This window comes from Anolis carolinensis, unplaced genomic scaffold (genome assembly GCF_035594765.1).
Source record: "Anolis carolinensis isolate JA03-04 unplaced genomic scaffold, rAnoCar3.1.pri scaffold_7, whole genome shotgun sequence".
NCBI lineage: Eukaryota > Metazoa > Chordata > Lepidosauria > Squamata > Dactyloidae > Anolis > Anolis carolinensis.
The window spans coordinates 15,772,804-15,799,287 of record NW_026943818.1 but is presented as its reverse complement, the minus strand read 5'-3'; the positions used below and the strand labels follow the sequence as shown (position 1 = coordinate 15,799,287).

Sequence of the window (26,484 nt, the reverse complement as noted above, 5' to 3'; positions counted from 1 at the left end):
AAAGGTTTTCCCCGACGTTAAGCCTAGTCGTGTCCAACTCTGCAATTGGTCTCATCTCCATTTCTAAGCTAAAGAGCCGGCGTTGTCCTTAGACACCTCCAAGGTCACTGGCAAGACTGCATGGAGTGACGTCACCTTCCCACCCGAGCAGTATCTATTCATCTACTTCCATTTGCATGTTTTCAAACTGCTAGGTTGATTGATTTGCTGCTGTATTAACTCTTGTTTTATTGTCTTACTGTGTTTTATTATTTTTTGTATATTGTTCAATGTATTTATGCCGTTGTTTTTGTAAATTGTGCTAGTTGGGCCTGGCCCCATGTGAGCCGGAGTCCCCGTGGGGAGATGGTGGTGGGGTATAAATAAAGTTTTATTATTATTATTATTATTATTATTATTATTATTATTATTATTATTATTTTATTTTTTGTATATTGTTCAATGTATTTATGCTGTTGTTTTTGTAAATTGTGCTAGTTGGGCCTGGCCCCATGTGAGCCGGAGTCCCCGTGGGGAGATGGTGGTGGGGTATAAATAAAGTTTTATTATTATTATTATTATTATTATTATTATTATTTTATTTTTTATATATTGTTCAATGTATTTATGCTGTTGTTTTTGTAAATTGTGCTAGTTGGGCTTTGCCCCATGTGAGCCGGAGTCCCTGGGGGGAGATGGTGGTGGGGTATAAATAAAGTTTTATTATTATTATTATTATTATTATTAAAAGCTGGGGCTAACAGCGGGAGCTCACAATGCTCCCCGGATTTGAACCTATGATTTTTTGGTCTACACGTTCAGCAGTTCCATGCAGTCATGCCTATGGCCACATGACCTTGGAGGTGTCTACCGACAACGCTGGTTCTTTGGCTTAGAAATGGAGATGAGCCCCAACCCCCAGAGTGTGAGTAGATCAATAGGTACTGCTCCAGCGGGAAGGTAATGGTGCCCCATGCAGTCATGCCAATGGCCACATGACCTTGGAGGTGTCTACGGACAACGCCGGCTCTTTGGCTTATAAATGGAGATGAGCCCCAACCCCCAGAGTGTGAGTAGATCAATAGGTACTGCTCCAGCGGGAAGGTAATGGTGCCCCATGCAGTCATGCCAATGGCCACATGACCTTGGAGGTGTCTACGGACAATGCTGGCTCTTTGGCTTGGAAACGGAGATGAGCCCAACTCCCAGAGTCCGACACGACTGGACTTAACGTCAGGGGAAACCTCGACCTTTGTTTTTGTTTAAGCGAAGAGTGTTTCCAACTCACCAGGTCCTGCGCGAGCTGCTGGACGAAGGCGAGTGTCCTGAGGAGGAGGGTGACCCCGCAGAGGGTGGCCCCTTCCGGGCGGGGGCAGTGCAGGCAGGCCAGGCTGCGTCCGGGCTGGGGCGAGGGGGGCCGCAGGTAGCCCAGGGCGCACAGGCCTTGCACGCCCAGCCGCTCCGCCTTCTCTTGCCGCGGGCACAGGAACTTCACCATCAGGAACTGGACGGGAGGGAGACACAGGCGGAGGAGGAGGCATCAGCCGGGCTGCCGGGCCCTCCCTGGGACAAAGGAGCACCGCGGACACTCCTTGCGCTCGGTTCCCTGTCCGTCGGAGCTCGTGCGGATCGGGACGGGCGGGCTGAGCGGCCTCACCTGGGCAACGCGGCACGGCTGCACCTTCACCTCCACCTCGTCCCACTCCTCCTCCGCCTCAAACCAGCCCACCGGGTCGTCTTCTCCCAGCTCGTCCGAGGGAGCGCCGCTCCTGAAAAGACAAACACAGCTGGCTAGGCATTTACTTTCAATGTCAATCTCTGACCCTTTTGCACTTGCAGTTCTATAAAAGGTATGTATGGAAACACATTATCTGTGAAGGCAATGCTGAGCGAGAACAAAAAAGAGGCCTTCAGACTTTACCTGTTCTTCAAAAACTCCCGGAAGTCTTCCAGCTTCCACTTGTCGTAGCTCTCGAACCGCTTGAAGTGTCCTTCTGCGTGAAACTTCTCGGACGAGGGGTCGTTGTAGGCAAAGACCAACCCGCACCGGGCCCCGATGGCTCCCCTCCGGACCTGAGAGGAGAGGAGAGCAAAGCTGTGGCCAAAGCACAACACACACGCCACGGAAGGGACCCGCAAACCCAACGTCATTTAGCAAAATCACAAGTCGAACACTTCCCAAGTGTCTAGGAGTGTGTGATGTATATTATTATTATTATTATTATTATTATTATTATTATTATTATTATTATTTTATTATGACACAGCAAACAAGACAGATATGCTGGATTTCGTATCACAAAATCACAAGTCAAACACTTCCCAAGTGTCTAGGACTGTGTGATGTATATTATTATTATTATTATTATTATTTTATTATGACACAGCAAACAAGATAGACATGCTGGGTTTCATTATTATTACTATTATTATTATTTTGATGACACCATTGTTGTTATTATTATTACCATTATTTGTACCTCACCTTTCTCCCTGAGATCTTGTCTACTGTTGTTGCTGTTATTGTTGTTGGGATTATTATTATCATCATTTCAATTATTATTTCCCCTTGAGACCTTTTCAATTATTATCATCATCATTATCATCATCATTTCTACCCCACCTTTCTCTCTCGATGCCTTGTGTAATTATTATTATTATTACTACTACTACTACTGCTACTATGGAGAGGCTCAATCCAGACCTTGATCCTGATCTGCGTGACCTGCAAGGCTGCTTCCGTCCCGCTGGCGAGGATGACGCTGGCCCTTCTCTTCCCGGTCTCCGTCAGGAAGCCTTCGAACAGAAACACAAGACTCATGAACTCACCCTGCAACACATTTCAGAGATCTGGACAGACAGACAGGCGTTTGGGGTGCAGTCCGGATGACCCTGAGTGCTTACTGTCAGAGAAATTTACACAGCGCAGCAGCAATTGGATGGGGTCAGTGGAACGCAGAACAAAGAGACGCCCAGAGACGTTAGTAAAACTATATACAAAATTTTATTATATGCAGTAATAATCAAGACAAACAGACTTGCAAACGAACACAGGACTTGACACTCACTCAGAACAGAATGCAATCAGCAATGCACACACACTTGTGTCTGGATACTCCCCAGTTCCAGCCATCACATCTTCTTAGTAATTAACTCTTTCCAGACTATAGTATACTTTGGATGATGCAATCAGTATGCAATGCAGGCAAGACACAAATTTCATTTAAACCCTATCAAGACACAAATCCCACCTTAGCACTTACCGTCCCCGGTCCAGGGCTCCACCAGGAGGTTTTCGGGCCCAGACGTGTCCTCCTTCCCCTTGACGTCGCAGGCTTGCAGGGTCAGCCGTAAGGACGCTCCTGCAAAAGCAGACGAGGACTGAGACCGATGGCCCTCGGCGGGGACGGAAACCCACCCGGACGGACACTCACCGTATTTGTAGAGCAGCTTCTGCCGGACGGCGGCCATGGAGGCGGTCAGGGGAGCGGCCTGGTAGGGGGTCTCGGGGTGGTCGGCGATGGCGCAGAGGGCGCTCAGCACTTTGGAGACGCTCCCTCGGGCCAAGGAGAAGGCCAGCAAGGTCAGCTCCACCTCTGGGGTCACGTAGTGGCTGGAGAAGGAGACAGAGGAAGGCGTCTGGGGCTCAGGCTCAGGATCGAGCTCTCGACCATTTAAGAGCCTAGCTCACTGTTGACTTATGCAGCTCAAAAGATAGCAGAAAATTTAGGTACCGCTTTATGCGGGGAGGCTAATTTAAGTAATTTACAACACCATAAAAACTTCCAGCAGCATGCAGAAGAATGAGGAAGTACTCCGTCAATGACTCGGTGTCACATAGTGGAAGGTGAAGCAGTAGCTTCCCCTGTGGCTTGAATCGAAGCCGGAAGATGGAAAATGTTAAAATTGCCTCTGTGTCTATATGTCATAGGTCTAATAATGGCACTGAATGTTTGCCATGTATATATTGCAATTACAATATGCAATACATAATAATAATAATAATAATAATAATAATAATAATAATAATATTCAACATACTGCCCACCCATTTATGTCAGATCACCGAGACTCTACCTTAAAGTTAATACAAATAATAATGAATAATAATAATAATAATAATAATAATAATAATAATAATAATACGTTTATTTATATCCCGCCTCCATCTCCCCCAAAGGGGACTCGGGGCGACTTACAGCAAAATCAAAATACAAGCAATGATAAAATATGAAACATCAAAGGACAACAACAAAAAACAATAATAAAATATACACAATAGGCAAAAAAACACAACATCAAATTAAAAACAATGAGGTTGCAATAACGAACAATAACATGCACCAGTAGTAGCATTTAGACATTAAGTGTTTTTTTAATTGTCTGGTTAATGTGTAAATGCTACTACTGGCGCATGCTATTGTTTGTTGATGTATTGTATATTGTCATTGTTTTTGTATGATATTTCTGTGAGCCGCCCCGAGTCCCCTTCGGGGGAGATGGAGGCGGGATACAAATAAACTTATTATTATTATTATTATTATTATTATTATTATTATTATTATTATTATTATTATTATATGTGCATTGTGATCTGCCCTGAGTCCCCTCTGAAGTTAGAAGGAAGGGTGGAATATAAATATTTATTCATTCATTAGCAACATTTCTATCCCGCCCTTCTCACCCTGAAGGGGACTCAGGGCGGCTCACAAGTTATATTTACATACAATGTATTATATTATTATCATAGCACAATATAAGCATTATATATTACTACTAGCTGTGCCTGGCGAAGTCTGGTGGTATGGGAAATAAAGTATTGAGGAATTGGTGGTAGTTAAAGTAAAGGGTCAAGGTGCCGGCCTGTTTATGTTGGATAAGTGAGACTACTGTATATTTATAATCTTATATTATCTGCTTAGAACTGGATTATATGAGGCCCCTTCTTCACAGCTGTATAAAATGCACACTGAAGTGGATTATATGTCAGTGTGGAGTCCAGATAATCCAGTTCAAAGCAGATAATATAAGATTCTAAATGGGTTATATAGCTGTGTGGAAGGGCCTTGAGTCTACACTGCCATATAATCCAGTTAAAATCAGATAATCTGTATTTCATAGGCAGTGTGGAAGAGGCCTAAGTGAGGCCTAACTCTGTCTGTCCCCTGGGCTGAGTGGGTTGCTAGGAGACCAAGTGGGCGGAGCTTAGCCTTCTAACTGGCAGCAATTGGATAAAAACAATTCTTCCTCTCCCTCTAAGTAGGACTTTATTTTTCTTTTCTTTTTGTTGTCTGAACGTAGAGGCGTGGATGAGGGGTTGTGTTGTCAAGTTTAGTGTTTCTGGCATGTGTAGTTTTGTTGTTTTGTCCTAGGCCAGAATTTCATGACCCTTTTATATATATATAGATAGATGTGATCCGCCCTGAGTCCCCTTCGGGGCGAGAAAGAAGGGCGGAATATAAATACAGTAGAGTCTCACTTATCCAACGTTCTGGATTATCCAACGCATTTTTGTAGTCCATGTTTTCAATATATCATGATATTTTGGTGCTAAATTCGTAAATACAGTAATTACTACATAGCATTACTGCGTATTGAACTACTTTTTCTGTCAAATTTGTTGTATAACATGATGTTTTGGTGTTTAATTTTGTAAAATCATAACCTAATTTGATGTTTAATAGGCTTTTCCTTAATCTCTCCTTATTATCCAACATATTCGCTTATCCAACGTTCTGCTGGCCCGTTTACGTTGGATAAGTGAGACTCTACTGTAGATAGATGTGATCCGCCCTGAGTCCCCTTCGGGGCGAGAAAGAAGGGCGGAATGTAAATACTGTAAATAAATAAGTGAAGAAGTAAATAAATACCTGGTGATGCCCAGGAGGAAGCTGTCCACTTCTTCCAAGACGTTGGGAGACAAGAAACGGGAGAAGTCGGTGGAGCCGGGCGAGAGAGAGAGGGGCGGCATGTGCTGCAGGGCCTTCCTGGGGGAGAGGAGAGGAGGGTCTGGGTTCGGGGAAGCGTGGGGAGCACAACCCCAAAGCCAAGCCCCCCCATCCGGGGGACGGCCCCGGAGGCCCCGGCTGAGACGAGGAGGGAGGGGAGGGGGCTCACTGCGTGTTCTGCAGGATGGCGTGGACGATGGGCGGGCTGGTCTGGGTGGAGGCGGTCACCAGGGAGGTCAGCAGCGACCAGCACCAGATGGCCGAGGCGTCGCAGACCGAGACCCCGCCCTTCCGCACCCGCTGGAAGCCCACCGCCCGCAGGCCGTGGATGCGGGTGTCGCAGCCGTCGCTCAGGCAGCGCTTGATGTTGATCTGCACGTCTGCCAAAAAAGAGAGATTCGCTCATTGATGGGCAGGATTTATGTCCCGCCCTCCTTTCTCACCCCAAAGGGCACATATACACAGCAAACACTCCATGCCATACAACAGGGGTCCCCAAACTTTTTAAGCAGAGGGCCAGTCCAGTCCACAATCCTTCAGACTTGTGAGGGGCCGAATTGTCATTTGAAAAAAAACACAAACAAATTCCTATGCATACTGCACATGTCTTATTTGTAGTGCAGCAACAACAACAACGACAAATACAATATTTAAAAATGAAAACAATTTTAACCAACATAAACCTATTAGGATTTCAATGGAAAGTGTGGGCCTGCTACTAGCCAATGAGATAGTCAAGTTAATTAGGATTGTTGTTGTTGTTGTTGTGTGCCTTCAAGTCATGTCAGACTTTGGCTGAGCCTAAGTCTAAAATAAAATATTTATTTACTGCATTTATTTACTACATTTATATCCCACCCTTCTCACCCCGAAGGGGACTCAGAGCAGCTGTATGTACATGCAATATATTATATTATTAGCATAACACAATATTAGCATTATATATTACTATATTGAACTATACCACTATACTATTATATAATATCTAATAAATAACATATAATTAATATTATTATATGGTATTACTATTAGTATTATATTGTATAACATAAGATTATTATCAATATTATATGTATATACAATATAATATATTATTAAAACTGATATAAAAATATTATATTATAAAACTGAGGGCGGGGGCCAGGTAAATGACCTTGGAGACAGGCACAGAGGCAATTTAACATTTTCCAGCTTCCGGCTTCGTGAGAGTCTGCTCAGTTCCGGCAACGGGGGGGCAACTGCTGCTTCGTCACCCACTGTGACACCAAGTCCTTAATGGGAGTGCTTCCTCATTCCTTTTCCACACACCGCTGGAAGTTTTTATGGTGTCGTAAATTAAGTCAAATTAGCCTCCCTGCATAAAGCGGTACCTAAATTTCCTACTCGAGAGATGCAACTGTCTTTCGAGCTTTCAGGACAGGAAAAACTCAGCCGCTATCAGGACCTCAAGACTGAACTGCAAAGACACTGGCAGAAACCAGTGCAGGTGGTCCCGGTGGTGATGGGCACACCGAGTGCCGTGCCAAGAACCGGCACTCAGCCAGCATTTGGAAACAATAGGCATTGACAAAATCATGATCCGCCAACTGCAAAAGGCCACCCGACTGGGATTACACGCATCATCCGAAAATACATCACACAGTCCTAGACACTTGGGAAGTGTTCGACTTGTGATTTTGTGATACGAAATCCAGCATATCTATCTTGTTTGCTGTGTCATAATAAAATAATAATAATAATAATAATAATAATAATAATAATAATAATAATAATATGATACAGTATGAAATCCAGCATATCTATCTTGTTTGCTGTGTCATACAATAATAATAATAATAATAATAATAATAATAATAATAATAATAATAATATGATACAGTATGAAATCCAGCATATCTATCTTGTTTGCTGTGTCACAATAAAATAATAATAATAATAATAATAATAATAATAATAATAATAATAATACATCACACAGTCCTAGACACTTGGGAAATGTTCGACTTGTGATTTTGTGATATGAAATCCAGCTTATCTATCTTGTTTGCTGTGTCATACTAATAATAATAATAATAATATGATACAGTATGAAATCCAGCATATCTATCTTGTTTGCTGTGTCACAATAAAATAATAATAATAATAATAATAATAATAATAATAATAATACATCACACAGTCCTAGACACTTGGGAAATGTTCGACTTGTGATTTTGTGATACGAAATCCAGCATATCTATCTTGTTTGCTGTGTCATAATAAAATAATAATAATAATAATAATAACAATAATAAAAACAGCTGCAATCCCCAAGGAGAAAGACTGCTAAGGGAGCATTTCCTCTGATGCAGATGTTAATGCAATGTTTCCAGTTTCCAGTTTCCTTCCCTTCCAAGCCATACAGTCAAAATATTTTATCTTTCCAGGAAAAGAAGAAGAAACACCAATTGTGTTGTTATGGACTCACACATCTGACTAATGTTAGCGTTTTCCAACAACGTCACATATCCAGTAACATTGCTGGGAATGTGAACATCGCGGACCTCCTGGAGGTTGCTGGCCGTCCTGCCCACCGAGACCGTCACTTGCTGCGGCATGTAGCTCTGGTCGTTGGCCGCGACCGCGATCGAGAGGTGCCTCAGGACCACGTCCGGCTTCATCTTCAGCCTGAGGGGAGGAGGAGGACAGAGACAAGCAAAGACATGGCGGGAGGAAGAAAAAGCGTATTCTTATCTCCCAGCAGCACTCTCTCCTGATGTTTCGCCTGCACCCAGGAGGTGGTGAGGTCGGCTGGAGTGTCGGATGAGCGGAAGTCAGATAACCGAGACTCTACTGTGTGTATTTTATGTTGATATCTTGTGATTATGTCCCAGCAGCACTCTCTCCTGATGTTTCACCTGCACCCAGGAGGTGGTGAGGTCAGTTGGAAACTAGGCATTCAGTGGAGGATGTCTCTCTCTCTCTATATATATATATATTTATATCTCTTTGTGGAATGATGTCCAGGGCGGGAGGAAGAAGGAACGTATTCTTATCTCCCAGCAGCACTCTCTCCTGATGTTTCGCCTGCACCCAGGAGGTGGTGAGGTCTGTTGGAAACTAGGCATTCAGTGGAGGATTTCTCTCTCTCTATATATATATATATTTATATCTCTTTGTGGAATGATGTCCAGGGCGGGAGGAAGAAGGAACGTATTCTTATCTCCCAGCAGCACTCTCTCCTGATGTTTCACCTACACCTATGAGATGGGTGAGGTCTGTTGGAAACTAGGCATTCAGTGGAGGATTTCTCTCTCTCTCTCTATATATATATATATACATATCTCTCTTTGTGGAATGATGTCCAGGGTGGGAGGAAGAAGGAACGTATTCTTATAGCACTTTTAACTTCCTCCATGTTTACAAGTCTCACTTAGTGCACTTTGATCAGCCCATCCTTATGTTTTTATTGATGTGTTTTCACTTTGTCTTATTGATGGTTTGATTTTAATCGTATGTTTTAATTTTTCATTTGTGCGTTTGATGTTTTTGTATGTATACTCTTTTGCATTTGTAAGCCACCCTGAGTCCCTGGGGGGGATAGAGGAGGGGTACAAGAATAAAATTATTATTATTATTATTATTCTATTATATGGGCTCAGGCTGTGGCGCAGGCTGGAGAGCAGCTGCAATGAATCACTGCGATGAATCACTCTAACCAGGAGGTCATGAGTTCGAGGCCCGCTCGGAGCCTATGTTTGTCTTGTCTTTGTTCTATGTTAAAAGGCATTGAATGTTTGCCTATATGTGCAATGTGATCCGCCCTGAGTCCCCTTCAGGGTGAGAAAGAAGGGCGGAATATAAATGCTGTAATAAATAAATATATTATTATTATTATTATTATTATTATTATTATTATTATGTCCCAGCAGCACTCTCTCCTAATGTTTCGCCTACACCCAGGAGGTGGTGAGGTCGGCTGGAGTGTCGGATGAGCGGAAGTCAGATAACCGAGACTCTACTGTGTGTATTTTATGTTGATAAGTTATGATTTTGTCGTAGCCCGCCTCGAGCCGTTAGGAGAGGCGGGTAACAAATAAAATGTACTATTATTATTGTTGTTGTTGTTGTTATTATTATTCTTGGAGCCCCCCACTTACCGTATCCAATGCAACCGGGCGCTTCCGTCGGACTGCCAGTAGGAGGAAGTCTCTCCGTTTGTCATTTTGTCGATATCCTCAGAGTTGGAGGACGTTTCTATGTGAGTGTAGCACTTTGAAACGGATTTGAATTTGTCCAACTCCTGGTTCCCACTCAAGTCACCGGGACACTCTGCCAAAGAATCAGAAAGAAGGAGTCAAGACAGGAGACATTCTTGTGACTTCGAGCTCTGGGGGTCTTCCAGCCCTCGGACAACCTGCACCGGTGCTTGTTCCATCAATGTTTAACATTTACACAAATCAACAGAAGCAAGGCGGGAGAAAGCTAAGCGATATATATATATATATATATATATATATATATATATATAGTTATACCCTTTTCTTTGAGGAGCATCCGGTCTAAAGAATCCTTCAGGACCGCCGAACGCATAGTGCAAATGTTGTTGAAGTATTCCAAGACGGGATACGGGATGGCAGTGCTGGCAATACGGTGCCGGCGCAGGAACCGCAGGATCGTGGAAGCGTGATGGCTAAGGCGCTCGTTGGATTCTGAAAATATGTCTATAAAACCTAGAAAGAGACAGGGAGAGAGAGAGAAAGGTGCTCAGACTGGAGGGTCATCCATAGTAGTAATAATAATAATAATAATACATCACACAGTCCTAGACAATGGGAAGTGTTCGACTTGTGATTTTGTGATATGAAATCCAGCATATCTATCTTGTTTGCTGTGTCATGCAATAAAATAAATTAATAATAATAATAATAATAATAATAATATACATCACACAGTCCTGGACACTTGGGAAGTGTTCGACTTGTGATTAATAATAATAATAATAATAATAATAATATCTTCATTTTTATTTTGTGTCATAATAAAATAATAAAAAAACTTTATTTATACCCCGCCACCATTTCCTCACGGGGACTCAGGGCGACTCACATGGGGCAAGGCCCAAGTAGCACAATTTACAAAAACAACAGCAGAAATACATTGAACAATATACAAAATAATAATAATAATAATAAAACTTTATTTATACCCCGCCACCATCTCCCCATGGGGACCCAGGGCGGCTCACATGGGGCAAGGCCCAACTAGCACAATTTACAAAAACAACAGCAGAAATATATTGAACAATATACAAAATAATAATAATAATCTTTATTTATACCCCGCCACCATCTCCCCGTGGGGACTCGGGGCGGCTCACAATGTTACAAAAGTAACAGCTCAAACACATAAACAATACACACAGTTTAAAACACAAGAAGATGATACTGCAGAAGTTAAAACAAAGGTTTATACAACAAGTAATAATATCAATAGTAATAATATCAAACAGCCACCAATGCAATTCACAGTAAGACAATAAAACAAGAGTTAATACAGCAGTAAATCAATCAATCAGCCACCAAGTACAATTGGGTCAGTTCACGAGCCCTGCCGCCCTGTCCTTACCTGGGACAAGTGAACACGCCTGGAGCTGCCGGATCACGTGGCTGAGCTCCCCGTGAAGACTGCCGCCGGCGGCGGAGCTCTTGAGCATCTCCAGCATGTTCTCCACATCCACCATGCCATCGCCCTCCGTGTCGAACTGGGCAAAGGCCTGCGACAAACAACAGAGGGTTAATAATATCCCACTTCTGACACCAAAAATGTTATGCAGATTCTATGTACCGTATATACTCGAGTATAAGCCGACCCGAATATAAGCCGAGGCACCTCATTTTACCACAAGGAAACTGGGAAATCATTGACTCCAGTATAAGCCGAAGGTGGTCAATTTCAGAAATAAAAATACTTACCAATAAAATTACATTAGGTTAAATGTTTTTGAATATTTACATCAAGCTCAAATTTAAGATAAGACTGTCCAACTCTGATCAAATCATTATTCTCATCTTCTTCAATGTAAATGTGCTTATGTATCCTTTTAATAACAATAGAGTAAAATAACACATGTAATAATGATAATAATAAACTTTATTTATACCCTGCCACCATCTTCCCAATGGGGACTCGGGGCGGCTTACATGGGGCCATGCCCAGAACAATACAATATAACAGAATACAAAAAGAACAACAAATCATAACATATTGAACAATACAATAAATGATAATATGCATTACAACGCAAAATCAGCAGAACAATAAAAACAATAATAATAATAATAAATACAGGAAAATAATACATGTTATAATAAATACAGGAAGATAATAAATGCAATAATAATAATAAGATCAGAGTGAAATAATAAATGTATTAATAATAATAAAAATAGAGCAAAATAAATGTAATAGTAGCAACAATAATAGAGAAAAATAATAAATGTAATACAGTAGAGTCTCACTTATCCAAGCCTCTGGATTATCCAAGCCATTTTTGTAGTCAATGTTTTCAATATATCATGATATTTTGGTGCTAAATTCATGAATACAGTAATTACAACATAACATTACTGCATATTGAACTACTTTTTCTGTCAAATTTGTTGTCTAACATGATGTTTTGGTGCTTAATTTGCAAAATCATAACCTAATTTGATGTTTAATAGGCTTTTCCTTAATCCCTCCTTATTATCCAAGATATTCGCTTATCCAAGCTTCTGCCGGCCCGTTTAGCTTGGATAAGTGAGACTCTACTGTAATACCAATAATAATAGAGTAAAATAATAAATGCAGTAACAATAATATCAGATTGAAATAATAAATGTATTATTATTATTATTAATAATAATAATAATAATAGAGTAAAATAAATGTAATAGTAGCAACAATAGAGAAAAATAATAAATAATACCAATAATAATAGAGAAAAATAATAAATTTACCATATATTCTCGAGTATAAGCTGACCCAAATATAAGGCAACCAGGACCCTCACCCGAGTATAAGCCGAGGGGGGCTTTTTCAGTCTTAAAAGAAGGGCTGAAAAACTAGGCTTATACTCGAGTATATACAGTAACTACATTGGATTTACAAACAACCTACTACATTGGCTAACAAACAATCTTGACTCCAAAACGCACTCCTTCCTCTCCCTCCTTAATATAAATATTTAAACGGAGCGGACATCTCTTGTGGCCACTTTTTCATGGGTTTTGCAGAGGTTTTTTTTTCCTGAAACAGCACTCATGCCACATTGAGCACAGTCTAAAAGCACACATGCCATTTGTGACAACTGAAAAAAGAGGTGTTTACACTTTGACTGTCCCTTTCCCTGGCAACATGACAGGCACAAAAGGTAATTAGAGACAAAGTCCCCGCCCTTCGTCCTCTCGCTCACACGGAAGCTCCCTTGAAATACTTTTTTGTTGATTTTCCAGACTGAATGACAACCTCACACAACAAACAAGGCCCACAATGATCTCTGTGAAGGTGCGCTGTTTGGAAAAGCAATGTAACCAAACTCCACCCTGGTGCCTTTCGGCCAGGGAGCGAGTGTATGTACAGTCATTTCTGACCTTTGAGGCCAAGACATAACCCACCTCCCTTTCCGAGCAGCGTTTATCAGCAAAGACAAACCCATCGTGCAAAACAACCTACAGGCAGGGTTGTTGTATATTTTCCAGGCTGTATTTTTATTTTATTTATTTACAGTATTTATATACAGTATAGTCTCACTTATTCAACATAAACAGGCCGGCAGAACGTTGGATAAGTGAATATGTTGGATAATAAGGAGGGATTAAGGAAAAGCCTATTAAACATCAAATTAGGTTATGAGTTTACAAATTAAGCACCAAAACATCATGTTGTACAACAAATTTGACAGAAAAAGTAGTTCAATATGCAGTAATGTTATGTTGTAATTACTGTATGTACGAATTTAGCACCAAAATATCATGAGGTTTTGAAAACATTGACTACAAAAATGCGTTGGATAATCCAGAACATTGGATAAGCGAGGCTTGGATAAGTGAGACTCTACTGTATATATATACATACATATATATGTGTGTGTGTGTGTGTGTGTGTATTTATATTTATACATATTTATATGTATGGCCATGTTCCAGAAGCATTCTCTCCTGACGTTTTGCCCACATCTATGGCAGGCATCCTCAGAGGTTGTGAGGTATATGGAGAAACTAAGCAACGAAGGTTTATATATCTGTGGAAGGTCCAGGGCGGGGGAAAGAACTCTTGTCTGTTGGAGGCTGGCATGAATGTTGAAATTAATCACCTTGATTAGCATTAATGGCATTGCTAGCTTCACCTCCTGCCCTGGGGGAATCCTTTGTTCAGAGTCGTCCGCTGCCCCTGATTGATTTCTGTCTGGAATTCTATTTTCAGAGTGCTGCTCCTTATTTACTGTTCTGATTTCGGATTTTTTTTAATACTGGCTCTGACTTTGGCTCGAAACTGCCCCTGTTGTAATGGTCACATGGTTTTTATTGTTTTAATTTGATTTGGATACTGGCTTCTAATTGTGTTTTATGTTTGGTTTTACCACATGTTGAATTATAAATGTAAATGTATTGTAAATGTAACAAACAAATAAATAAAATAAATAAATATATGTGACATCTAATTCTGCCATTGTGTAAGACCGCTCTGGGTTCCCCATGAGGGAGAAGAGCAGTATATAAATAAAATAAATAAAATAAATATAAAATGACCCTCTGAGGACACCTGCCATATTTATTTATTATTTATTTATTACAATATATAATATTTATATATTGTATATAAACTTATACAATATATAAGTATATTGGGGACTCAGGGCGGCTTACAATAAAATGCAATATAAAAATATTACAAACAATTCAATCAGTTAAAATTAAATACAATAAAACATTGATAAAAAAATATGCATATAAATACACAATTGGCGCGTTTCGAGTCTGATGACTGTTGACATTGAGTTCTAGGATGGTAATAACCCTTGCCATTTTGACCACATATGTCCCAGTTTTCATAGAAGACAGAATAACTCTATTGTCATTGTACATTATACAATGAAAATAAATGCCATCCCCATCACATCATATATGTACAAATTAAGAAACAAAGCACCCATCCTTCCACATTTTAATTGCTACTGCATAACCCCTAATGACACATCAGTCTGAAACCACAGAATTCATTGCAGCCACCACTCTAGGATAAAAGCTTTTTCTCAGAAGAATATGCTATATATTTTATATTGTTATGTTTTATATTGTTTATTTTATACTGCTGTATTTTATTGTATGTTGTTGGGCTTCGCCCCATGTGATGGGACGGGATATAAAAATAAAGTTATTATTATTATTATTATAATCGATGCTGCTGTTATTAATCAAAGGCCTGGTCCCACAGCCAGGTCTTAACTTTCCTACGGAAGGATAGTTGGGAGGGAGCCTGCCTGACATCATTTTTGACATAGCCATAGCACCTTAACTTCCTTCATGTTTACACGTTTCACTTTGCCCAGCTCATTTTATGATTCTATTGCTGTGTTTTATCATGTGTGTTACAATGATGGTGATTTTATTTTATGCCTTTTAATTTTATTTTTGTGTGGTTTTTTTTGTATTTAATACCACTGTATGCTTGTTTTATATCTGGAGTCCCTCTGGGGAGATGGTGGCGGGGTACAAAAATAAAATAATAATAATATGGGAGGGCTTTCCATAGGCGGGGAGCCACTACGGAAAAGGCCCTGTCTGTCATCCCCGCCAGCCGCAAACTGTGAGCCATAGATGTGGGCGAAACGTCAGAAGAGCATGCTTCTGGGACATGGCCAGGCAGCCTGGAAAACTCACTTCTGGCCCTGAAAGCCTTCCTTCGTGAACACATTAATAATAATAATAATAATAATAATAATAATAATAATAATAATATGGGAGGGCTTTCCATAGGCGGGGAGCCACTACGGAAAAGGCCCTGTCTGTCATCCCCGCCAGCCGCAAACTGTGAGCCATAGATGTGGGCGAAACGTCAGGAGAGCATGCTTCTGGGACATGGCCAGGCAGCCTGGAAAACTCACTTCCGGCCCTGAAAGCCTTCCTTCGTGAACACAATAATAAGGATAATAACCATAATACCCACCTCCTCCTCCTCGTCCTGGTCGTGGGCGCGGGGGCGCGGCTCGTGCTCGTGGGGCTGCGGGGCGTCGGCGGCGGCGCGCAGGGCGTGGGCCAGGTGCTGCCGGGAGACGGCGCGCTCCCCGCGGGCCAGGCACTCCTCCAGGCAGCGGGCCAGGGCGGCGTGGTGGCGGGCGCGGGGCGGCGCGGGGCCCGCGGAGAGGCGCAGGCGGGCGGCGGCCTCCTCGCGCAGGCGGGCCTGGCCCAGCAGCACCGCCGCCGCCGGCACCGCGCCCGGGGCAGAGGCCGCCAGGGCCGGGCCCGCGGGAGAGGCCTCGGCCGGCAGCTCCGCGCCTGCTCCTCCTGCTGCTCCGGCCTCGCCCTCCTCCGCCTCCTCGTCCTCCTCGTCCTCGGCCCGGCTCCCCGCGCTCCCCATCCCGGCGCCGCCTCCTCCGCCACAGGCCTTCTCCTCACCACCACACAACCACTTCCGCCTCGGGAGGTCGCAAAGCCCCGCCGCAAAGCGAGACCCGTTGGGCTTTCCCCTCACGGAACTTCCGCCTCGGGTGTCGCAAAGCCCCGCCGCAAAGCGAGAGGCGCCGCTCCCTTGGGCGAGAAGGCGTGGGAAGTGAAGCCACGCCCCCTGGGCCTCGAAAAGCCCCGCCTCCAGGAAAAAAGGCTAGGAAGATGAAGCCACGCCCCTTGAATAATAAGCACGGAAAGTGAAGCCACGCCCCCTGGACCCTCAAAAAGCCCCGCCTCCAGGAAAAAAAAGGCTAGGAAGATGAAGCCACGCCCCTTGAATAATAAGCACAAAGACCCGCCTCCAGGGAGAGGCGTGGAAAGTGAAGCCACGCCCCCTGGGCCCTCAAAAAGCCCCGCCTCCAGGAAAAAAGGCTAGGAAGATGAAGCCACGCCCCTTGAATAATAAGCACAAAGCCCCGCCCCCTTGAGAAGGCGTGTAAACTGAAGCCACGCCCCTCTCCTGTTGGGCTTTCCCCTCGGGTGTCGCAAAGCCCCGCCGCAAAGCGAGGTGTTGTTTGAGACAGAAGGGGGCGCCAGGGGACCCCGAATTTTCAATATTTCTTGATTAAGGAGTTTTCAATCAAGAGGAAAGTTCTGTGGTCCAAGGCTTTCTAGGCCGGAATCACCGGGTTCCAGAAGCATTCTCTCCTGACGTTTCGCCCTCATCTATGGCAGGCGTCCTCAGAGTTAGTGAGGTCTGTTGGAAACAAGGCCAGTGGGCTTTATATATCTCCCTGTGGAATGATGTCCAGGGTGGGAGAAAGAAAGAAAGAAAGAAAGAAAGAGAGAACTCTTGCCTGCCCTTGGCCACCTTGATTAGCATTGAATGGCCTTGCAGCTTCAAAGCCTGGCTGCTTCCTGCCTGAGAGGGAATCCTTGGTTGAATTCTTGGTGCATATATATATATATATGTTGATTTGGATTTGTAATTCTATGCCTGCTTTTAATAGAATTGTTTTGGTTCTGCCTTATGATGTTGTTTATTATGTTTACTACGTTTAACTTCGTTGTATGGTGTTTGTTGACAATTGACAACCGCCCTGAGTCCTCTCGAGGAGATGGAGTGGTATATAAATAAAGTTTTATTATTATTATTATTATTATTATTATTAGCTCATCCCTACACATTTCGTACCATGCCCAGGTTCTAAGGACCTGATATGCTGTTTTATACTGTTTTTATTGTTTTAGGTTGATTTAAAATTATGGATTGTGTTTTAATGGGCTTGTCCCCATGTAAGCCGCCCCGAGTCCCCTTGGGGAGATGGGAACAGGATATAAAAATAAAGTTGTTATTATTATTATTATTATTATTATTATTATTATTATTATTACTATTATTGACACAACGACGTTGGTAAACAAGATAGATATGCTGGATTATTATTATTATTATTATTATTATTATTATTATTAAATTGGGAGGTGTGAGCTGGCCCTGATTTTTTCATGGCTGGGATTCCCCTCTTTTCAGAGTGATCTTCTTTATTTACTGGCCTGATTTTAAGAGTTTTTTGAAAAAAATACAGATATCCACATTTTGTTCATTTCCATGCTTCCTAGACGGGAAACAACCACGGCCAGCTAACACCTCCCAACAAAGGATTCCCCCAGGCAGGAAGCAGTCAGGCTTTGTTGATAAGTTTTAACTTGGTCTTATTAATGGTTTGATTTTAATCGTATGTTTTAATTTTTCATTTGGGCGTTTTCGGTATTTGATGTTTTTGTATGTATACTCCTTTGCATTTGTAAGCCGCCCTGAGTCCCTGCGGGGAGATAGAGGCGGGGTACAAGAATAAAATTATTATTATTATTATTATTATTATTTGTAGCTGTAAGGCCATTGAATGCTAATCAAGGTGGCCAATGGCAACATTCACACTTGCCTCCAACAGACCTCACAACCTCTGAGGATGCCTGCCGTAGATGTGGGGCAAACGTCAGGAGAGAGTGCTGCTTCTGGAACGTGGCCAGACCGCCCTGAAAATTCACAGCAACCCAGAGATTTTTTTAAAGTTTCTCAGTCTGGCTTACTCTTCCCTTTTCCTATATATATATTTTTAAAACCACAAAGCAGCCAGATTTTTTCCCCCCAGGCAATCTGCCAACTGATAAGATTCAAAAGGCGCTTGGCCTGCTGCCTGGTGATTAGCAAAACGCCCAGGAAAAAAAGATAAATGTACGAGGAGATGGTAGATAAGCAAACGTAAGGGACTTTGTTCTCCAAAGGAAGGTAAAAATAAAGTTTTCAGTCATTTTAAGAAGTCCTAAAGCTAAAATAAGGAAGAAGCTAAATAAGTTCCTGCAAGTAAACAAGTCACGGCGTTTCTTTCCTGGTTTGAGAGCGTTATTTCCTGTTTAATTGTACAATTGTCGAAGGCTTTCATGGCCAGAATCACTGGATGGTTGTGCATTTTCCAGGCTTTGTGGCCATGTTCCAGAAGCATTCCCTCCTGACGTTTCGCCCACATCACAATCACGATGTCTGACGTATTTAGCACTTTACCCGTACACAATTGTCCACAGTGACATAATAAAATAGCAAAAAACAAGGATGAACATAGTAGAACATAATTAAGAAACGGAACAAGGGTTAAACAAGGGCATCTGGGCCAAAGTGCGAAGGGTGTAAATTGTAAACCCATTGGACAATTGTGTATTATTTTGTCTGTTTTGTACAATGTATGTATTTTATCCTCTTTTGGTGTCATTACCTGGGCTTGGCCCCGTGTTAGCCATCCCGAGTCCCTTTATAAAAATAAAGTTTTGAGCTTTAGAAAAGCCTTAAAAACATGGCTATGTGCTCAGGCTTTTAATGAATAAATGACAAAGACGACCTGGACTGATTTATGGCTAAAGCACAAGGATATTGGATGAACGGATGAAGGACTGTGTGATATATTATTATTTTATTATGACACAGCAAACAAGATAGATATGCTGGATTTCGTATCACAGAATCACAAGTCGAACACTTCCCAAGTGTCTAGGACTGTGTGATGTATTATTATTATTATTATTATTATTATTATTATTATTATTATTATATGACACAGCAAACAAGATAGATATGCTGGATTTCGTATCACAAAATCCCAAGTCGAACACTTCCCAAGTGTCTAGGACTGTGTGATGTATTTTCGGATGATGCATGCAGATCCCAGCAGGGTGGCCTTTTGCAGTTGGCAGATCATAATTTTGTCAATGTCTATTGTTTCCAAATGCCGGCTGAGATCTTTTGGCACGGCACCCAGTGTGCCCATCACCACCGGGACCACCTGCACTGGTTTCTGCCAGAGTCTTTGAAGTTCAATCTTGAGGTCCTGAGAGCGGCTGATTATTATTATTATTACTATTATTATTATTATTATTATTATTATTATTATTATTATTATTATTATTATTATTTTATTGTATGACACAGCAAACAAAATAGATATGCTGGCTATTATTATTATTATTATTATTATTATTAATAATAATAATAATAATAATGGAGCCCCCATTGGTGTAGTGGGTTAAAGCCTTGTGACTTGAAGGTTGGGTTGCTAATCTGAAGGCAGCCAGGTTCGAATCCAACCTGGGGAGAGTGCGGATGAGCTCCCTCTCTCAGCTCCAGCTCCATGCGGGGACATGAGAGAAGCCTCCCACAAGGATGGTAAAAACGTCAAAACATCCAGCAACGTCCTTGCAGACAGCCAATTCTGCACTTTGGCCCAGATCCGTGAATTCAACCCATGATTTTAACATTTTATTTTGTATGTTGACCTTTTTATGACTATCCATGTTGATGTTTTATTGTTGATTGATTTGCTTATTGTTTTGCATCTGCTTTTATACTGTTGTGTCTGGGCATGGCCCCATGTAAGCCGCCCTGAGTCCCTTCAGGGAGATGGGGCGGGGTATAAGAATAAAGTTATTATTATTATTATTATTATTATTATTATTATTAATAATAATAATAATAATACCACCAGAAGCGACCTACAGTTTCTCAAGTTGCTCCTGACACCCAAAAAAGAGCAAAGGACAAGAGGGATCCTCCAACCCATGAAACCTTGTGCTCTGAACCACTTGGGTGTTTATTGAATGCAAACAGAAGCCTTTTTGCCAAACAGCGCAGGGACGGCCAAAGCTCCCCGGACGCTCCGCGACGAGACGTGCCTCACAGCTTCTGTCCCGGCTGGTCGTAGATGTGGTGCGTGGTGTAGCGCGTGATGGTGGCCGGGTCCCGGAGGGTGACCACGCCTTGCTTGCCGCAGGCGTCGGTGCTGCGGGGAGAGGGAGCCGAGATCGGGTCAGGCCCGGGTTTAAATCCCCCGCAGTAGCAAGATCTGCCAACCGAAGCCCGGTCGGGGTGAGCCCCCGACCGCCAAGCCCAGCTCACTGTTTACGCCTCTACGTACTATTTGTAGACCAGGGCGGCGATCAGGGCGGCCAGCAAGACGGCGCAGAGGATGGAGAGGAGGGAGGCGATGGCGATGGCCGAGGCGCTCCTCCGCCCCGGAGACACGTCAATGGTTTCCGGGCTCTGCGCTGCAGAGGAAAGGCAGGTCATCCCGTTCGACCGATTGTTAGGATTCATATTATTACGATAGTGTGTATTTATCCTCCTCTTTCTCCCTCCACAAGGAGACCCTAAACCTAGTCTCTTACAAGCAGTGGACAAGCATCGAGATCCATCCAGAACCCTAACCCCTTGCTCTCTTCTGCCTTGGTCAGACCACGTTACCTGGAATCACACTGCGTCCCATTCTGGGCATCTCAATGGAAGGGAGAGGTTGACTCTAAGCTGGGAAGCGTCCAGAGGAAGAGGGCGACTAAAATGATTAAGGGTCTGGAGAACAAGAATCCCTATGAGGAGCGGCTTAAAGAGCTGGGCATGTTTAGCCTGCAGAAGAGAAGGCTGAGAGGAGACATGAGGAGGGCCAGGGATGAAGACGGGAGGGGAAGCCACAGGGAGGAGGGAAGGAGCTTGTTTTCACTGCAGACCAGGACGCAAGGGAACAAGGGCTTCAAACTACAGGAAAGGAAGGAGATTCCGCCTGGACATCAGGAAGAACTTCCTCACTGTGAGAAGGGCTGTTCAGCAGTGGAACTCTCTGCCGCGGACTGTGGTGGAGGCTTTGAAGCAGAGGCTGGATGGCCATCTGCCGGGGGTGCTTTGAATGCGATTTCCTGCTTCTTGGCAGAATGGGGTTGGACTGGAGGGCCCATGAGGTCTCTTCCAACTCTACGATTCTAGGATTCTATCCTTCTAGGAAGACCCACCCGCAAGGAAGACCCCGCCACGAATCTCTCCAGGGCCCGGCCGTTGCCAGTTACCTTGGACCAGGGCGATCTCCTCCGACCACTCCGACTCCGCCGTCACCCCGTCGGGGTTGATGGCCAGGAACTTGACCCGGTAGGGCCCCGGTCTGGGCAGCGGCCCGTTGCAGTCTGGCCTCGCACGGTTGGAGGCGCACTGGACTTCGTTGCCCACCCGCAGGACGGTCAGCGGCCCCCCTGCTGCGCCCGGCTCCGGGCACGGGTAGCTGGCCGGGGCCGTGTTCAGCGTCAGGTACAAGCCGTTCTTCTCCAGGTCCTGGAAGGGCAGCTCGCTTGGGGAGCCCGGCCGGGTGAAGTTCCTGGCGGCTGCGGAGGAAGCGGGAGAAGGTCACCCTCCGTCCCGGGGCCACGGAAGGAGCCCCACGGCCGAGAAGTCGGAGAAGGTCACCCTCCGTCCCGGGGCCACGGAAGGAGCCCCACGGCCGAGAAGTCGGAGAAGGTCACCCTCCGTCCCGGGGCCACGGAAGGAGCCCCACGGCCGAGAAGTCGGAGAAGGTCACCCTCCGTCCCGGGGCCACGGAAGGAGCCCCACGGCCGAGAAGTCGGAGAAGGTCACCCTCCGTCCCGGGGCCACGGAAGGAGCCCCACGGCCGAGAAGTCGGAGAAGGTCACCCTCCGTCCCGGGGCCACGGAAGGAGCCCCACGACCGAGAAGTCGGAGAAGGTCACCCTCCGTCCCGGGGCCACGGAAGGAGCCCCACGACCGAGAAGTCGGAGAAGGTCACCCTCCGTCCCGGGGCCACGGAAGGAGCCCCACGACCGAGAAGTCGGAGAAGGTCACCCTCCGTCCCGGGGCCACGGAAGGAGCCCCACGACCGAGAAGTCGGAGAAGGTCACCCTCCGTCCCGGGGCCACGGAAGGAGCCCCACGACCGAGAAGTCGGAGAAGGTCACCCTCCGTCCCGGGGCCACGGAAGGAGCCCCACGACCGAGAAGTCGGAGAAGGTCACCCTCCGTCCCGGGGCCACGGAAGGAGCCCCACGACCGAGAAGTCGGAGAAGGTCACCCTCCGTCCCGGGGCCACGGAAGGAGCCCCACGACCGAGAAGTCGGAGAAGGTCACCCTCCGTCCCGGGGCCACGGAAGGAGCCCCACGACCGAGAAGTCGGAGAAGGTCACCCTCCGTCCCGGGGCCACGGAAGGAGCCCCACGACCGAGAAGTCGGAGAAGGTCACCCTCCGTCCCGGGGCCACGGAAGGAGCCCCACGACCGAGAAGTCGGAGAAGGTCACCCTCCGTCCCGGGGCCACGGAAGGAGCCCCACGACCGAGAAGTCGGAGAAGGTCACCCTCCGTCCCGGGGCCACGGAAGGAGCCCCACGACCGAGAAGTCGGAGAAGGTCACCCTCCGTCCCGGGGCCACGGAAGGAGCCCCACGACCGAGAAGTCGGAGAAGGTCACCCTCCGTCCCGGGGCCACGGAAGGAGCCCCACGACCGAGAAGTCGGAGAAGGTCACCCTCCGTCCCGGGGCCACGGAAGGAGCCCCACGACCGAGAAGTCGGAGAAGGTCACCCTCCGTCCCGGGGCCACGGAAGGAGCCCCACGACCGAGAAGTCGGAGAAGGTCACCCTCCGTCCCGGGGCCACGGAAGGAGCCCCACGACCGAGAAGTCGGAGAAGGTCACCCTCCGTCCCGGGGCCACGGAAGGAGCCCCACGACCGAGAAGTCGGAGAAGGTCACCCTCCGTCCCGGGGCCACGGAAGGAGCCCCACGACCGAGAAGTCGGAGAAGGTCACCCTCCGTCCCGGGGCCACGGAAGGAGCCCCACGACCGAGAAGTCGGAGAAGGTCACCCTCCGTCCCGGGGCCACGGAAGGAGCCCCACGACCGAGAAGTCGGAGAAGGTCACCCTCCGTCCCGGGGCCACGGAAGGAGCCCCACGACCGAGAAGTCGGAGAAGGTCACCCTCCGTCCCGGGGCCACGGAAGGAGCCCCACGACCGAGAAGTCGGAGAAGGTCACCCTCCGTCCCGGGGCCACGGAAGGAGCCCCACGACCGAGAAGTCGTGCCTTCAAAGCCATGAGCCCCCCACCAGGAATAGCCTAGCTCACTGTTGACCTCAGCAGCCCGAAAGACAGCGGCATCTGTCGAGTAGAGAATTTAGGTACCGCTTTATGCGGGGAGGCTAATTTAACTAATTTACATGCGGAAAATAATAATAATAATAATAATAATAATAATAATAATAATAATAAGTTTATTTATATCCCACCCGGGCTGTGTCGCAGGCTGATAAGCAGCCAGCTGCAGCCAGCTGCAACTTATCACTCTGACCAAGAGGTCATGAGTTCGAGGCCAGCTCGGAGCCTGCGTTTGTCTCTGTCTTTGTTCTATGTCAAGGCATTGAATGTTTGCCTTATATGTGTCATGTGAGTCCCCTTCGGGGTGAGAAAGAAGGGCGGAATATAAATGCTGCAAATAAATAAATAAAATCGCAATGATAAATTATGAAACATCAAAGAACAATAGCAATAACCAATAATAAGATATACACAATAACTGAAAAAACACAACGCAGTATTAAAAACAATGAGGTTGCAATAGTGGATAAGCAAGGTGCACATTATGAGCCACGGGAATGAGGAAGTACTCCACCAAGGGTTCGGTGTCACCGGTGGACAAATGAAGCATGTATATTATTTGATACCATAATCTAAACCATGGGATGCCCATTTGGCATCACGTAAATGATAGGACGCCACAATCTCAATGGTGAGATACCCATTTGGCATCCTATAAACGATGGGGTGGCCAGTTGGCATCATGCAAACAATAGGATGCCACTTACCGTCGCTGCGGGCAACCAGCAGCCAGATCCCGTCCGTGGCATTGACCACGTCATTGAAAACGCAGCGCGGCTGGTCCAGGGTGAAGGTCGAGGCGGTGACCTTCCCTCCCAGATTCTCAGAAGCCAGGCGTGGGGTGTAGTTCACGGACACTGGAGAAGAAGGCAAAGCCCATCAGGATGCACAGGCACGTGTCGACATCGGGCCACCCAGCACAACTCAACCTCAACCTCAACCTCAACCTCAACTCCAACCTCAACCCTAACCCAACCCCACTACAATTCATGTCAACCTGCTACTTGTAATCCAGGTAGGACCACAATGGGACTCCAATGGGACTTCTAATCCAGGTAGGACCACAATGGGACTCCAATGGGACTTCTAATCCAGGTAGGACCACAATGGGACTCCAATGGGACTTCTAATCCAGGTAGGACCACAATGGGACTCCAATGGGACTTCTAATCCAGGTAGGACCACAATGGGACTCCAATGGGACTTCTAATCCAGGTAGGACCACAATGGGACTCCAATGGGACTTCTAATCCAGGTAGGACCACAATGGGACTCCAATGGGACTTCTAATCCAGGTAGGACCACAATGGGACTCCAATGGGACTTCTAATCCAGGTAGGACCACAATGGGACTCCAATGGGACTTCTAATCCAGGTAGGACCACAATGGGACTCCAATGGGACTTCTAATCCAGGTAGGACCACAATGGGACTCCAATGGGACTTCTAATCCAGGTAGGACCACAATGGGACTCCAATGGGACTTCTAATCCAGGTAGGACCACAATGGGACTCCAATGGGACTTCTAATCCAGGTAGGACCACAATGGGACTCCAATGGGACTTCTAATCCAGGTAGGACCACAATGGGACTCCAATGGGACTTCTAATCCAGGTAGGACCACAATGGGACTCCAATGGGACTTCTAATCCAGGTAGGACCACAATGGGAGTCCAGTAGGGTTGCAATGGGACATAATTGGACGAGGTGGACGAGGCCATCGGGCCACCCAGCCCAACCTCAACCTCAACCTCAACCCCAACCCCAGCCTCCACCTCAACCTCATGCTCACCCTCAACCCCAACCCAACCCCACTGCAATTCAATCTGCATCCGTTCCGGAGTCCATCCTAGATGTCCGTCTGGGAAAGGCCAAGGCGTAGGTACGTACCTATCTCAGCCGCGGGCGTGAGCGCCAGGCCCAGCAAGAGGAGCACGGAGACTCCCGCCATCCCTGCGCCCGCGTTGCCTGCGTCCCGTCCGAATGGGGTGCCGAGGAAAACTGTTCCCCGCCAACCCCGCCCTCCCTCGGGGCTCGCCCGCTTCCCGACACCTGCTCATCCTGGGTCCTTCCCCGCCCCCTCCCTCCCTCCCTCCCTCCCTCCCTCCCTCCGCCCTGCGTTGAGGGGCAAAGCGGAGAACAGGTCTGGCCCGTTTGGGGATCAGTGGAGCGTGAGCCAGAAAAGTCACACCTGGCCTGGCATTCCTGCCCGGTGATGGTCCTGCGGTCATTCTATCACTGGAGGCTCTTTGCGGGGTCACTCCTATGATTCTACAATACGGGTTTTTTATGTGACCAAAATTTGGATTTATTATGTGTGGGCATGAATGAGAGGAATGGATGTGAGCTAGTAATTCTGGAGACACCATTCTGATATTAAGGCCTGCAAACCATGAACTACCTGCTTGCTGGAATTGTAATTAAAAGTTGCTAATAAGACCTGAAATAGTTGACCTGCCTGGTA

At 45.7% G+C, this 26,484-nt stretch overlaps 2 protein-coding genes across 2 annotated transcripts in view; both read right to left on the bottom strand.

Annotated features, from left to right (window-relative positions):
* Positions 1-16,625, bottom strand: part of zzef1 (zinc finger ZZ-type and EF-hand domain containing 1) — a 58,095-nt gene extending 41,470 nt beyond the window's left edge. Inside the window, exons 1-13 of the mRNA XM_062959730.1 lie at positions 16,116-16,625; positions 11,535-11,682; positions 10,445-10,639; positions 10,067-10,238; positions 8,395-8,594; positions 6,097-6,307; positions 5,850-5,966; positions 3,414-3,592; positions 3,243-3,341; positions 2,684-2,775; positions 1,901-2,052; positions 1,637-1,748; positions 1,268-1,483 (exon numbers count right to left, since the gene is read on the bottom strand). Of these exons, the coding sequence (XP_062815800.1) occupies positions 1,268-1,483; positions 1,637-1,748; positions 1,901-2,052; positions 2,684-2,775; positions 3,243-3,341; positions 3,414-3,592; positions 5,850-5,966; positions 6,097-6,307; positions 8,395-8,594; positions 10,067-10,238; positions 10,445-10,639; positions 11,535-11,682; positions 16,116-16,526 (2,304 nt within the window). The 5' untranslated portion in view covers positions 16,527-16,625. The remainder of the gene's footprint in view (positions 1-1,267; positions 1,484-1,636; positions 1,749-1,900; positions 2,053-2,683; positions 2,776-3,242; positions 3,342-3,413; positions 3,593-5,849; positions 5,967-6,096; positions 6,308-8,394; positions 8,595-10,066; positions 10,239-10,444; positions 10,640-11,534; positions 11,683-16,115) is intronic.
* Positions 16,626-20,669: 4,044 nt separating this feature from the next.
* On the bottom strand, positions 20,670-26,070 carry upk3bl2 (uroplakin 3B like 2). Its single transcript, XM_062960299.1, has 5 exons — positions 25,911-26,070; positions 24,727-24,876; positions 21,941-22,249; positions 21,022-21,151; positions 20,670-20,886 (listed from the first exon to the last, which is right to left on the bottom strand). Exons 1-5 carry the CDS (start codon positions 25,969-25,971, stop codon positions 20,781-20,783), a joined length of 756 nt encoding a protein of 251 aa, XP_062816369.1. The 5' UTR covers positions 25,972-26,070; the 3' UTR covers positions 20,670-20,780.
* Positions 26,071-26,484: the final 414 nt, after the last annotated feature.